The 13,111-nt window shown below is 41.1% G+C and overlaps 1 protein-coding gene across 3 annotated transcripts in view; it reads left to right on the forward strand.

The window, feature by feature from the left end:
• Positions 1 to 13,111, forward strand: part of ANO4 (anoctamin 4) — a 345,709-nt gene that overhangs the window by 187,952 nt on the left and 144,646 nt on the right. For all 3 annotated transcript variants that reach the window (XM_030821265.1, XM_003269908.3, XM_003269909.2), the window contains one exon: positions 3,253 to 3,384. In XM_030821265.1, the coding sequence (XP_030677125.1) occupies positions 3,253 to 3,384 (132 nt within the window). The remainder of the gene's footprint in view (positions 1 to 3,252; positions 3,385 to 13,111) is intronic.

The following is a 13,111-nucleotide window of genomic DNA, read 5'->3' on the forward strand; positions in this document are numbered from 1 at the left end:
CCTGGCTAATATTTGTATTTTTAGTAGAGATGGGGTTTCACCATGTTGGCCAGGCTGGTCTCACACCTGTAATCCCAGCACTTTGGGAGGCTGAGGCAGGCAGATCATGGGGATTTTATTTTTAAGATGTTCTTTTGAATGTCTTTCTTCCACCACAGTTTTTAAAAAAGCCCAGTTCCTTTGCTTTCCATCACTTTTATGTTAGTCCTGTGTGGTCCTTCAGAAATTATTAATAATGCTTGCTATCTGTCTGGCAGCTTCTCCAAAGCATTTCATACTCACCATGTTTTATGAGTCCACTAACCACTCTGTAAGGTCAGTAAGATGATAATGATGATGATGATGATGATTGTTACTATTACCTCTATTTTATAACCTTGGAAAAGAAGGCTCTGAAGGGTAAATAACTTGTGGAAGGTCATGCAGCTGAGGTGCAAGAGAGCCACCCCAGTTGCAAATCTCAGCTTCCTTTTACCATGCCAAGCAGCATCCTCTTGCCTCCTTCTTGCTTCTTCTTTTTCACATATTTCAATTAATTGATCATTTTGATTACCCTGTTCTACTCTCTTTTCATCATCTCCACATTTCAATTAAATTGTGGTGCCACAGGCTGGCTGCTGAAAGCTGCCATTTCACTCCTATAGAGTAGTTATGCCTGATTTTTTTTTTTACAGCTTTATTTGTTTTTATCCATGCTGAGCACTGTACCCAGCTGGATTCAATTCGTAGTCATTGCACACAGAGCCCAGATTCTGTGGGAATGTGAATTTTACAAAGTGTGATCTGATTAGTGCTGCAGACTGGAGATGTGTGGGAGGTAAAAGCTCTATAATAAAAAACCTTTGGGCCAATGTCCTCTTTCTTGAATGAGTTTTAAGGCAATCAAATGAAATAAAGCCAAGAGCCATGGGGAAGGCCACCAACTTAGCTGAGGAAGTCTAATTTATGAGTCCATCATAGATTAGTGATAGATGCTGGTGAAACACAATTAACTTTGAATTAAAAAGCAAAAAACAGAAATGTTAAGAGGCGAGCTGGTTGCTCAATTTTTTTTATTTTTGGAAAAAATAGAAAAACAGTAATAATAGCCAGCATTTCCTATATAACAGACAGTTCTAAAGACTTTATATATGTATTAATAAGTTTGTCATCACAACTCTACGAATTGGGTATCATTATCATGCCCATTTTATAGATAAGGAAACTGAGGCTCAGCAAAGTTAAATCACTTGCCCAAGGTTATGCTGTTAATATTAACAGAGCCAGGATTTGAATCTAGGCATTCCAGCCCCATAGTTCATGTTGTCAGCCACTGTGTCATGCTGCTTCTCTAAAGCCCATCATCTCACTGTATTTTAAGTATACTTCTTTTGGGGCAGAGGGTTCTCTTTTGGAGAAGGGTCCTAGAGCCACTGTGAGATTCTTTTCAGTTTGACCCTTTGGGAGTTCTGAAGAAGGACAGCCACCACCAAGCAGAGTTGGGATCATGGTGAGGCTGGAACAATGCTGAGAATAAAGGAGATAGTGAAAGAGAAGTTTACCATTATTTTTTAGTTTGGAATTGATTGGTTATATAAATAATATTATCTTCAGCTGAGAGTTTCACTGTGCTAGTTAATTTTATATGTTCAACCTGGCTGGGCTAAAGGATGCCCAGATAGCTGGTAAAACATTATTTTGGGGTGCATCTGTGATAATGTTTCCAGAAGAGATTAGCATTCAAATCAGTAGACTTAGTAAAGAAGCTGATCCTCCCCAGTGCAGGTGGGTACCATCCAACCCATTGAGTGGAACTAGAAGATGGGGGAATAGTGAATTTGCTGCTGCTTGGGCTGGGACATCTCTCTTCTTCTGCCCTTAGACATCAGTGCTCCTGGTTCTCTGGCCTTCAGACTTGGACCAGGATTTGCACTGTTGGCTCATAAAATTCTGGAGGGCAAGAAGTCCCTTTCAGTCTGCAGTTTTTAAGGAGGCCTAGGAAACCTGATGGTGTGAGTCCCATTTCCAGTCTAAAGGCCTGAGAACTAGGAAGGCCAATGTCCAAGGGCAGGAGAAGATGGATGTTCCATCTCAAGCGACAGCAAATTCACCCTGCCTCCACTTTTTGTCCTATTCAGGTCCTCAGTGGATTAGATGGTGCCCACCTGTGTTGGTGAGGGCCAACTTCTTTACTAAGTCTACAAACTCAAACACTAATCTCTTCAGGAAACAACCTCACAGACACACCCCAAAATAATGTTTACCAGCTATCTGGACATCCCTTAACTTAGCCAAGTTGACACAGTAAATTAGCCATAACATTCACTGAAAAGAATACATTGCCATGTAAATATATTGTTTTAATTAGGAAAAAAATAAAGCATGACCAAATTCCATGTGTTTTCAGTTAATAAATTTAGAAGGTATTTTTTCCAGTAGTATAGACACTTGAGGTAGTGCTATCATTTTAAAGTTTGGTGTGGTTTTTGCTCTTTCTGTGAACAGTGATTGGGAACTGTTCAGCTGGAAGCCAGATGTTTTCATCAGCAGAAGTCAGTGGAATCGAGGGACCAGGGAGATAGCCAGAGTGAAAACTGTGGCTGAAAACCACTTTTAGGATACTGTTGTTTTCACTGACTTGGCTTCATTAGAGTGACACATGTGTGTCACGATGCCCTAGCACCATGAGAACCATGGAGCCAGCTTAAAAAGAGATCAATGAAAGCCAAAACTCCTGCTGCCTGCTGAGAGGCTGCTCAGGAGAGGTGGGAGAGGCGGGAAGCAAATCATGGCATGGAGCTCTCTGTGCATGACTGCCAGGATGTGCTGCCAGCACCCCCTCCCCAAAGTTAATTACAGCTAGAGCTCTTCTCTGACCTCAGATGTTTTCCAAACACAAAATGAATTTTTTAGAACCTACAGAATGTAATTTAAGGTCTCTGCTGCTTGCTTAAGGGACTGTTGGAATACTTTTCAGAGCTTTCCAGCCTTGTTAGGACTGCTTGGTCATTTATTATTGGCATGTGGGTGGACATCTAACTCACAGCTGCTGTTTCACAAACACTAATAATATTGAGGCCACTTGGTGAAATCAAAACAACACTAGAGTTCTGGCTGTCTTCTTTCCATCTATAAAACAAGGATATCCTGAGTGCAGTGAGAGGGCCTGGAATGTGTGGTATGATAGTTGTGGCTCTGCGGAGACTTCCCTCCTGTGTTTCAGGGTGATGCTGACATGCTGTACCCTTTGGTCTTGCCTTCCATGTACCACAGGATCGATAAACAAATAAGCAGGTTTCGGAGATGGTTACCTAAGAAGCCAATGAGGCTGGACAAGGAGACACTGCCAGACCTGGAGGAGAATGACTGCTACACTGCCCCTTTCAGCCAGCAAAGGATCCATCAGTGAGTGTTCCATGTTAAAGCCCCGTCTCACTAAGGATGTGCAGCTGTGGTAGAGCCTCACCATGCACACCTTTGATTCCTGGGCATGAGGAAGGAACAGCATAGTGCCCTTCTCCCCTAAAAATCTTGTGAGTGTTCATATCCCTTTTATTTCAGTCAGGGGAAGATAACTGCTGTAACCAACAATCCCTGCATCTCAGTGTCTTAAGATGATACAATGCTTGCTCATGTGTGTATTGGGTAAATGATCTTCTCCACAGAAAGGCAGTGACCCAGGCTCTGTCATTCTCATTGCTCTGCCAACTCCCTGTGCACAGAGCCCCCTGCAGGCTCATCTGCATCTAGCCAGCAGACAGGAGGAGTGGCCTACACCTTTTCCTATTGAAAAGAGGGTTTTTTGTTTTCTGGTTTTTGTTTTATCTTGGTTCACTTCTCAGTTCCCCTTTCTTCAGCAATTCACTGGGTTGCCTTAGGAAAAGCCACATCACCTGGCAGCCCACTTGCTGACTCATCTGTCAGACTGTCTCAGAACAGTTATTTGTCACTTTTGACATGTGGGGTGGAAAAACAAGTTGGCTAAGTAACTGAGCCTGTGAGGAACTGCAAAAATGAAAGAGAATTTACTCTGAAGCTTCTGAGATGACAAGAAATGATGGCTGGATGCAGGGCAGGGCAGGCAGGAGGACAGAAATGCCTGCCGCGTGCTGGAGACTGTAAACAATAGGAGAAACACAGCCTCTCAGTGGGAGCAGAGATCAGGTCAGCCCCACCTCCCTTGCAACAAGATCAGGAATTCCAGGCCCTCCTGCTCCAGCAGTAGTGACAGCCTCTGTAAAAATGACTTACCTGGAGGGAAGAAAGGGGTGATGGATTAAAAAAAAAAAAAGGTTGCTGATTTTGTGAGAAAGTAAACCAGGCTGAGTGTGGTGGCTCACATCTGTAATCCCTGCACTTTGGGAGGCAGAGGCAGGCAGACCACGAGGTCAAGAGTTTGAGACCAGCCTGACCAACATGGTGAAACTGGGTCTCTACTAAAAATACAAAAATTAGCTGGGCATGGTGGTGCACACCTGTAATCCCAGCTACTCAGGAGGCTGAGGCAGGAGAATCGCTTGAACCTGGGAGGCGGAGGTTGCAGTGAGCCAAGATTGTGCCATTGCACTCCAGCCTGGGTGACAGAGCGAGACTCCATCTCAAAAAAAAAAAAAAAAAAAGAAAAAATGAAGGTAAACCAAATGGCAGTTTTCAAGAAGTTGCAGGGAGTGCCAGGTGGGGACATATTTCAGCAACAGAAAAACGGTTAAAGTCTGTGGAGCTCTGCAGGGCAAAGGGGAAAGGAAAAATCAAAGAATAGATGTTCTGCATCAAAAATGTATAACAGTAAGAGCCGTCTAATGCAGGGGAGGCAACTCTGTACGCCTCTGAAATAGCCAAGCTGATCCTCACAGGTCAGATTGAAGCCAACCCAGCTGCAGTATGTGAACATTTGAAAGGGTCATTGAAGCAAACATGAAATTCACAGACTGGCCTCAAAATCTTAGTTCTATCCTCGAGAGAAAGTGGGAACTGGAAGGGACATAATGTTAATTCAGAGATCACAGTGTCTTCTTAAGAGAAAAAGACAGAAAAAAGCTGATACGTTCCCACTCTTAATTTAAACCCCTACCATGTCTCTCTTGTTCATCTTGGAAGTTTTTTAGACAATGAGTTGTTTCCCTAATTCTTCTGGAATGATGTCTGGTTTACAGGCAGGTTTTCCCTGTGCTTCTACCTGTTTATGATAGAGTTCCTAACACAGTGCAGAAGGGTATTACAAATTTTGGATGATGGATGGGTGGATACATTGATAGGTTGCTGGGTGGATGGATGGATGGATGGATACATGGATAGGTCACTGAATGGATGAGTGGATACATGGATACATCACCAGATGGATGGATAGGTGGATGGATGGATGGATATGTGGATGGATGGATGGATGGATGGATGGATGGATGGATGGATGGATAGTGTATATGGATAGGTCACTGAATGGGTGGTTGGGTATATGCATGGATAGGTCACCGGATGGATGGATGGATGGGTGGATGGGTGGATGGATAGTGTACCTGGATAGGTCACTGAATGAATGGATGGGTATATACATGAATAGGTCACCGGATGGATGGATGGATGGATGGATGGATGGATGGATGGATGGATGAATAGATACATGGATGCATATAGGAGTGGTTGTGTAGGTGTATAAATGAATAGAGGAATAAATGAAGTAAGCAGTATGCACGCTGGGATTTTATTTCACTTCAAAGGGAGGATATATGGGATATAGGTAAATGGAAGAAAAAAATGATGAATGAGTATATGGATAGATGGATGGATAAATTAGTGAAGTATGTGATGTGTGCTCTGGTATTTTGTTTCACTTCAAAGAGTTATAGGTGTATAGAAGAAGAGGGTTTCCCACCTCCTCTCTTCATGCTGTTTACATTCTACAATGTTCTTGCTTTAGAACAATACTTCTCAGCGTGATTCTTAAAGTCAGAAGCCCTTGGACACCTAGTAGAATTTCTAGGGACTAGAACCAAGAATCATATTTTTAGAAGTATTTTAAAATCTATAATAAATGAGGGATGATTAGATTAGGGATATTCAGCCATCTCTCTCACATATTTGAGAAGCCCTTTTGACATGCTTTGGTATTAATTTGTCAAATAATTGATTTATTCAATAGTCACTAATTTAGTGCTCACTGCTTGTCAGGCACTGTCTGGGTACAGGGGATATAAAGATAAACAATACGCAGTCTGGACACTGGTGTCATAAAGATGCAGACTATTTAATTTTTTTTTTTATGGCTGAATAGTACTTTATTGTGTATATGTGCCACATTTTCTTTTTTTTTTTTTTATTATACTTTAGGTTTTAGGGTACATGTGCACAATGTGCAGGTTTGTTACATATGTATCCATGTGCCATGTTGATTTCCTGCACCCATTAACTCGTCCTTTAGCATTAGGTATATCTCCTAATGCTGTCCCTCCCCTCTCCCCCCACCCCACAACAGTCCCTGGAATGTGATGTTCCCCTTCCTGTGTCCATGAGTTCTCATTGTTCAATTCCCACCTATGAGTGAGAACATGCGGTGTTTGGTTTTTTGTCCTTGCGATAGTTTACTGAGAATGATGTTTTCCAGTTTCATCCATGTCCCTACAAAGGACACGAACTCATCATTTTTTATGGCTGCATAGTATTCCGTGGTGTATATGTGCCACATTTTCTTAATCCAGTCTATCGTTGTTGGACATTTGGGTTGGTTCCAACTCTTTGCTATTGTGAATAGTGCCGCAATAAACATACGTGTGCATGTGTCTTTATAGCAGCATGATTTATAGTCCTTTGGGTATATACCCAGTAATGGGATGGCTGGGTCAAATGGTATTTCTAGTTCGAGATCCCTGAGGAATCGCCACACTGACTTCCACAATGGTTGAACTAGTTTACAGTCCCACCAACAGTGTAAAAGTGTTCCTATTTCTCCACATCCTCTCCAGCACCTGTTGTTTCCTGTTTTTTTAATGATGGCCATTCTAACTGGTGTGAGATGGTATCTCACTGTGGTTTTGATTTGCATTTCTCTGATGGCCAGTGATGATGAGCATTTCTTCATGTGTTTTTCGGCTGCATAAATGTCTTCTTTTGAGAAGTGTCTGTTCATGTCCTTTGCCCACCTTTTGATGGGGTTGTTTGTTTTTTTCTTGTAAATTTGTTTGAGTTCATTGTAGATTCTGGATATTAGCCCTTTGTCAGATGAGTAGGTTGCAAAAATTTTCTCCCATTCTGTAGGTTGCCTGTTCACTCTGATGGTAGTTTCTTTTGCTGTGCAGAAGCTCTTTAGTTTAATTAGATCCCATTTGTCAATTTTGGCTTTTGTTGCCATTGCTTTTGGTGTTTTAGACATGAAGTCCTTGCCCACACCTATGTCCTGAATGGTATTGCCTAGGTTTTCTTGTAGGATTTTAATGGTTTTAGGTCTAACATTTAAGTCTTTAATCCATCTTGAATTAATTTTTGTATAAGGTGTAAGCAAGGGATCCAGTTGCAGCTTTCTACATATGGCTAGCCAGTTTTCCCAGCACCATTTATTAAATAGGGAATCCTTTCCCCATTTCTTGTTTTTGTCAGGTTTGTCAAAGATTAGATAGTTGTAGATATGCGGCATCATTTCTGAGGGCTCTGTTCTGTTCCATTGATCTATATCTCTGTTGTGGTACCAGTACCATGCTGTTTTGGTTACTGTAGCCTCGTAGTATAGTTTGAAGTCAGGTAGCGTGATGCCTCCAGCTTTGTTCTTTTGGCTTAGGATTGACTTGGTGATGCGGGCTCTTTTTTGGTTCCATATGAACTTTAAAGTAGTTTTTTCCAATTCTGTGAAGAAAGTCATTGGTAGCTTGATGGGGATGGCATTGAATCTATAAATTACTTTGGGCAGTATGGCCATTTTCATGATATTGATTCTTCCAACCCATGAGCATGGAATGTTCTTCCATTTGTTTGTATCCTCTTTTATTTCATTGAGCAGTGGTTTGTAGTTCTCCTTGAAGAGGTCCTTCACATCCCTTGTAAGTTGGATTCCTAGGTATTTTATTCTCTTTGAAGCAATTGTGAATGGGAGTTCACTCATGATTTGGCTCTCTGTTTGTCGATGCAGACTATTTTAAATAATTGTAAACAGTATGATGGGTGTAACTTAAGAGGGGGAATACTCAATTCTCCAGATTTGGAGGGAGGTTGGTAAGTGATGAGCATTGATCATAAGAGAATGCTTGATATGGGTCTTGAAGGATAAGACTTGCCCGAGTGGATAAGGAGGGAAAGGCATCCCAAGAGGAGCAGTAATGTGTGTATAAATGAACAAAGGCATGAAACAGGATGGAGTGTTTTGAGGAACCACAAGTAGCCTTCTGTGAGTAACAGCATAGGTTTGTGAGGAGGACCTAGTGTTGTTTGAAAAAAGAGAGTGATCAGTGGAAGATGAGATATCAAGACAAGAGAACCAAGGAAGAAAAAGCAGAGGACAGCTGGAATGAAGCAAACCGAAGAACCAGACCTCAGTGGGACCAAGAGAATAGAGGCAGTTCCATCATGCAAATAAGAGGTGAAAAGTTAAATAAGTGTCTTGAATATTATGGGTGGTGAGGATTTATTTCTCTTTGAAAATTGCCATGTCACATAGATAACATCCCTCTGATGGGTGTGTAAAAGTATGACTTGAAGAATGCTGGCTGTCAAATTGGAAACAATTGTTGGGTACAATCAGAAAAGAATTCCCTAAGGATGTTTTGAGAGTGACATTAATGGATTTAAATTAATCAGAAGTAGCTGGTTAATAAGCTTTGGGAATTATAACATGATATTCCTGGCTTTCCAAATATAGTCCAAAATCCCATGTGACTTCTTAGTTTTCCAGAATGTTTCATATTGTGTTTTTCTTGGAATACAAGCTAATAATAGAAATTTAAGTGTGTTCGTTAGGCAGTGAGGTGGGAGGAAGGCATGAAAGTAGTAAAAAAAAAAAAGAAAAAGAGAAAAACATTGAAAGTTTAATAAGTGTTTCATCAGAGACATTTCCCACTGAAAAACCTTCCAAGATTTTCCAACCTCCACCCCCAATTCTGGTTGAGATGTACTCATCTACATTTTAGTAATATTTTTCTTTTCCTTAACCAATATTACCACCCATTTAAATTACTTTCTCCAAGACTAGAGACTCCTTGAAAGACTATGCCTTTCTCACTCATTTTTGAATCCCATAGTAAGTGCTTAATAATGATTTTTTAAAAGAAAAAATAAATGAATAGATAGAAACAAAAGCAGGAGAATCATGTGAGTAAAGAATAGAGGTGATGTGAAGTTAGCTGACTGCACACTCATCTCAAACCAAATCCAAGATACCTTCTTTTCAAATGTAGCCTACCTCCATTGTTCCCTGTCTCAGTAAACAGCACTAATATTTGTCCAGTTGCTGAAACTGGAGTCTGGAAGCCATTCTAGACACCTCTCTCATCTCTGCTTCTTACAAGTTATACATTTCCATGGATTGATGATTTTACATCCTACATATCTTTATACTTCAGACTTTGTCACTGTATTTCACTTGAAATCCAGAAATAATACAACAGGTCTCCCTGGTTGTACTCTTGTCACCACCAATCCATTCTCTCAAGTGCACACTGCATGGTGTCTTCAAAATGTGCATCTAATCATGTCACTTCACTCTTTAAAAACTTTAGAATAGACACCAAAATTATTACTGTGACTTACAAGCTCTCAAATGCCTACCTGCCCTGCCATCCCCTCTCCAGCCTAATCTGCCTTTCTTGCCTCCCACCCTTCATTTGTTATGATCCAGACACATGCAACCTCTCTCAGCTCTTTGGATATACTCTGGACATTTGCACATGTTGTTTCCGCTCCTAGAATTCTCGTCTGATTCCTTCCTTCTGGATATATGGATGGATGGATGGATGAATGGTTGGATGGATGGATGGATGGATAGTGTACCTGGATAGGTCACTGAATGAATGGATGGGTATATACATGGATAGGTCACCGGACGGATGGATGGACATTTGCACATGTTGTTTCCTCTCCTAGAATTCTCTTCTGATTCCTTCCTTCTTCACCTAGTATGCTGTTATTCATCTTCCAGAACTCAACTCCAAAGACTCCTACTATGGAAGCCTCCCCTGACCCTCTCCCTCCCCACCAGTCCTTCCAAAGATTGGGTCTCTGTTCTATACTGTTTTAGTTAATGTTTCCTAGATAACATTATTTTAACAACTGAAATGCTATAATTCTTTGAGTAGCATATGATTAATGCCTGTCTCTCTAGGTAAACTGTGTACTCTGTGGAGCCATAGGCCATATCTGTTTTTGCCCATGATTGTATCTCCAATACCTAACACAATACCTAGCATAAAATTGGCACACAATACTTGTCTTCTAAATGAAGGAGTGAGGATTGAAGTCAGAAAGACAGCACGGAATAATCTAATTGTAAACCTTTATTCTTTAACTGCATTGTACAAAAATATTAAAGTTGAGAATCAATTAAAAAACAAATACCTGCCAGTCACAGTGTCTCACCCCTGTAATCCCAGCACTTTAGGAGGCCACGGTGGGAGAATCACTTGAGCTCAGGAATTCAAGACCAGCCTAGGCAACATAGTGACACCCGTCTTTACAAAAATTTAAAATTAGCAGGGTGTGGTGGTGCATGCCTGTAGTCCCAGCTACTTGGGAGGTTGAGCTGGGAGGATCATTTGAGCCCAGGAGGTTGAGGCTGCAGTGAGTCATGATTGTGCCACCATACTCCAGCCTGGGCAACAGAACGAGACCTTGTCTCTCAAAACAAACAAGCAAACAAACAGATTGCCTAGCATTCTATTTGAAAATATATCTGTATTTAAGGAGGAAGAAAGCAAACCTGTGGGTGTACAAGTCAACATACAAATGCTACTTGGTCACTTTATATGAGCTTACCAAGGTGGGCCTACAGGTAGAAAAATTCTTATTATATGCCAGACAGTATTTAAGAACTTTAATATTCAAACAATAGTTTGAGGGCTGAGGTATTATTATTATCACCAATTTACGGATGAGAAAAGTGAGGAACAAAATGGTCAAAGAACGTGCTAGGCAAGGCTACCTGTCTAAACAACTCCCAAATATAAACAGTAGAACAGCATAGAAGTTTACTTGTTCATAGCACTATCTAGTGTGGGTCACTCTGGGGGAAGGAGGCATACATCTCTGATTCATGTAGTCATTTAGGTACCTAGGTTACTGTTATCTTGTTATTCTGCCATCCCCTAAATCCCTTACAGACAAAGAAAAAGAGAGATGAGTGATTTTTCAGGAAATGTTTATGGACCAGGCCTAAGAGTGGTATATAGCACTTTCACACACATTTCATAGTCTAGAGCTTAGTCATGTAGTAATGCTGGGATAACTAGTCTACCTGTGTGCCCAGAAGAAAAAAAGAAGCAGGTTTGCCGAATAAATAGTCGCAGTCCATCTGAGCGATAGAGCAGGAATTCAGGTTTGAACAGGGAGGCTCTAGGTCTCACCCTCATAAGCATTACGCTCTATTGTGAGATTTCTCAGCCTCAGCACTAATGGCACTGGGGCTGAATAACTCCTTGTTGTAGGGAAGAGTCCTGTGCAGTGTAGGATAGTAAGCAGCATCTTCAGCCTCTCTAGCCACTAGATGCTAGTAGCATTCCCCAACCCTTTAGTTGTAAGAGAATCAAAAATGTTTGCAGACACTGCCAAATTTCCCCTGGTGGTAGTGGTGGGATGGGTACAAAATCACATCCCTTTCCTCCAGCCTTGAAAACCATGGTTCTACTGTCTTTCATCACATGACACCCTTTAGGCAGGGCCACTCATTCTCTGTGATAAATTAAACTCTATTTGAATCTGATGACTATGACAGCCAAGTCCATTTAAGAATTAATTTATCTCTCTTCACCCCTGTGCCTGTGAATGTTGCCCTGCTTAAGTATCATTGCCCTTCATTCTTAAAATGGCATTAGTGATGACACCCTTGAGGCAATTACTTTCTAAGGTCAATACCCATAATAAAGGTTTTCTGCTGGTAGACAGAAAAAAGGAAATATGCAAAAAGAGTCATGTTACTTTTCATAATAGATATACAGGACATTCTTTCAAGAAATAGATCAATTCTAATTGTCTTTCAGAAAAATGTGCTAGATATAGACAGATAGAAAAATGTTCTTCCCTGCATTTTCTGTATTTTTGTCATTACCGTTATTTTATTTTTGTAAACACCCATAAAAATTGAGGTTAAATTAAATACCACTTCTTAAGAGAAGAATATGAAATTTATGCTATGCTACGTGCACATATGTTTAAATATATATTCACTCATCCACGTATTCCATACCAGTTGTTGTTCTGGGTGCTTGGAGATCAACAGTAAACAGAAAGACAAAAATTCCTGCCCTCCTGGAGCTTACATTTTAGCTGGGTGTAACTGGTAATAAATTATAAACCAGCAGTTGTCAGTGAGGGGTAATTTGACAACGTCTAGAAAAATTTTTGGTTGTCACAAGTTAGGAGTGGAGATTGCGACTAGTGTCTAATGTGTAGAGGCCAGGGATGCTGCTAAACATCCTATAATGCACCCAACAGCTCCCCACAACAAAAAATTATCCAGCCCCAAAAGTCACTATTAGTGTGCTGAGGTAAACATTTTTTGAAGTCAATTTAAAAGCAAGTGAAAAGGGGGTAAATGCTATGGGAACAGAGAAAAAGAGGGTGGGGTGAGGGGAATGGGGAGGACTGCATAGGGGTGGGGGTGCAGGTTGTATTTCCAAAAGACAGTGTTTCAATTCTTCAAGGCAGGCCTCCTACAGAAGGTGTGATTGGAAAAAATCTTGCAGGAGGTGAGAAGGGCAGAGAGAGTTCCAAGAGGGTAACAGAAAACAAAACCAAGGCCCTAATCTGAGAGAAGCTCTGATTGTGTTTGGGGAAGAGAACAAAGACCTTGTGGCTGGAGCAGAAATACCAAGGAGAACAACAATAGTGATGAGTTAGAGGCGTCGGAGGGATCCTGATCCTGTAAGGCCTGTGGGCTTTTACAGAGGAATGACGTGGTCTGACTTAACTTTTGACAGTGTCATTCTGACTGCTCTGTCAACTG

This window comes from Nomascus leucogenys, chromosome 10, assembly GCF_006542625.1.
Source record: "Nomascus leucogenys isolate Asia chromosome 10, Asia_NLE_v1, whole genome shotgun sequence".
Classification (NCBI taxonomy): domain Eukaryota; kingdom Metazoa; phylum Chordata; class Mammalia; order Primates; family Hylobatidae; genus Nomascus; species Nomascus leucogenys.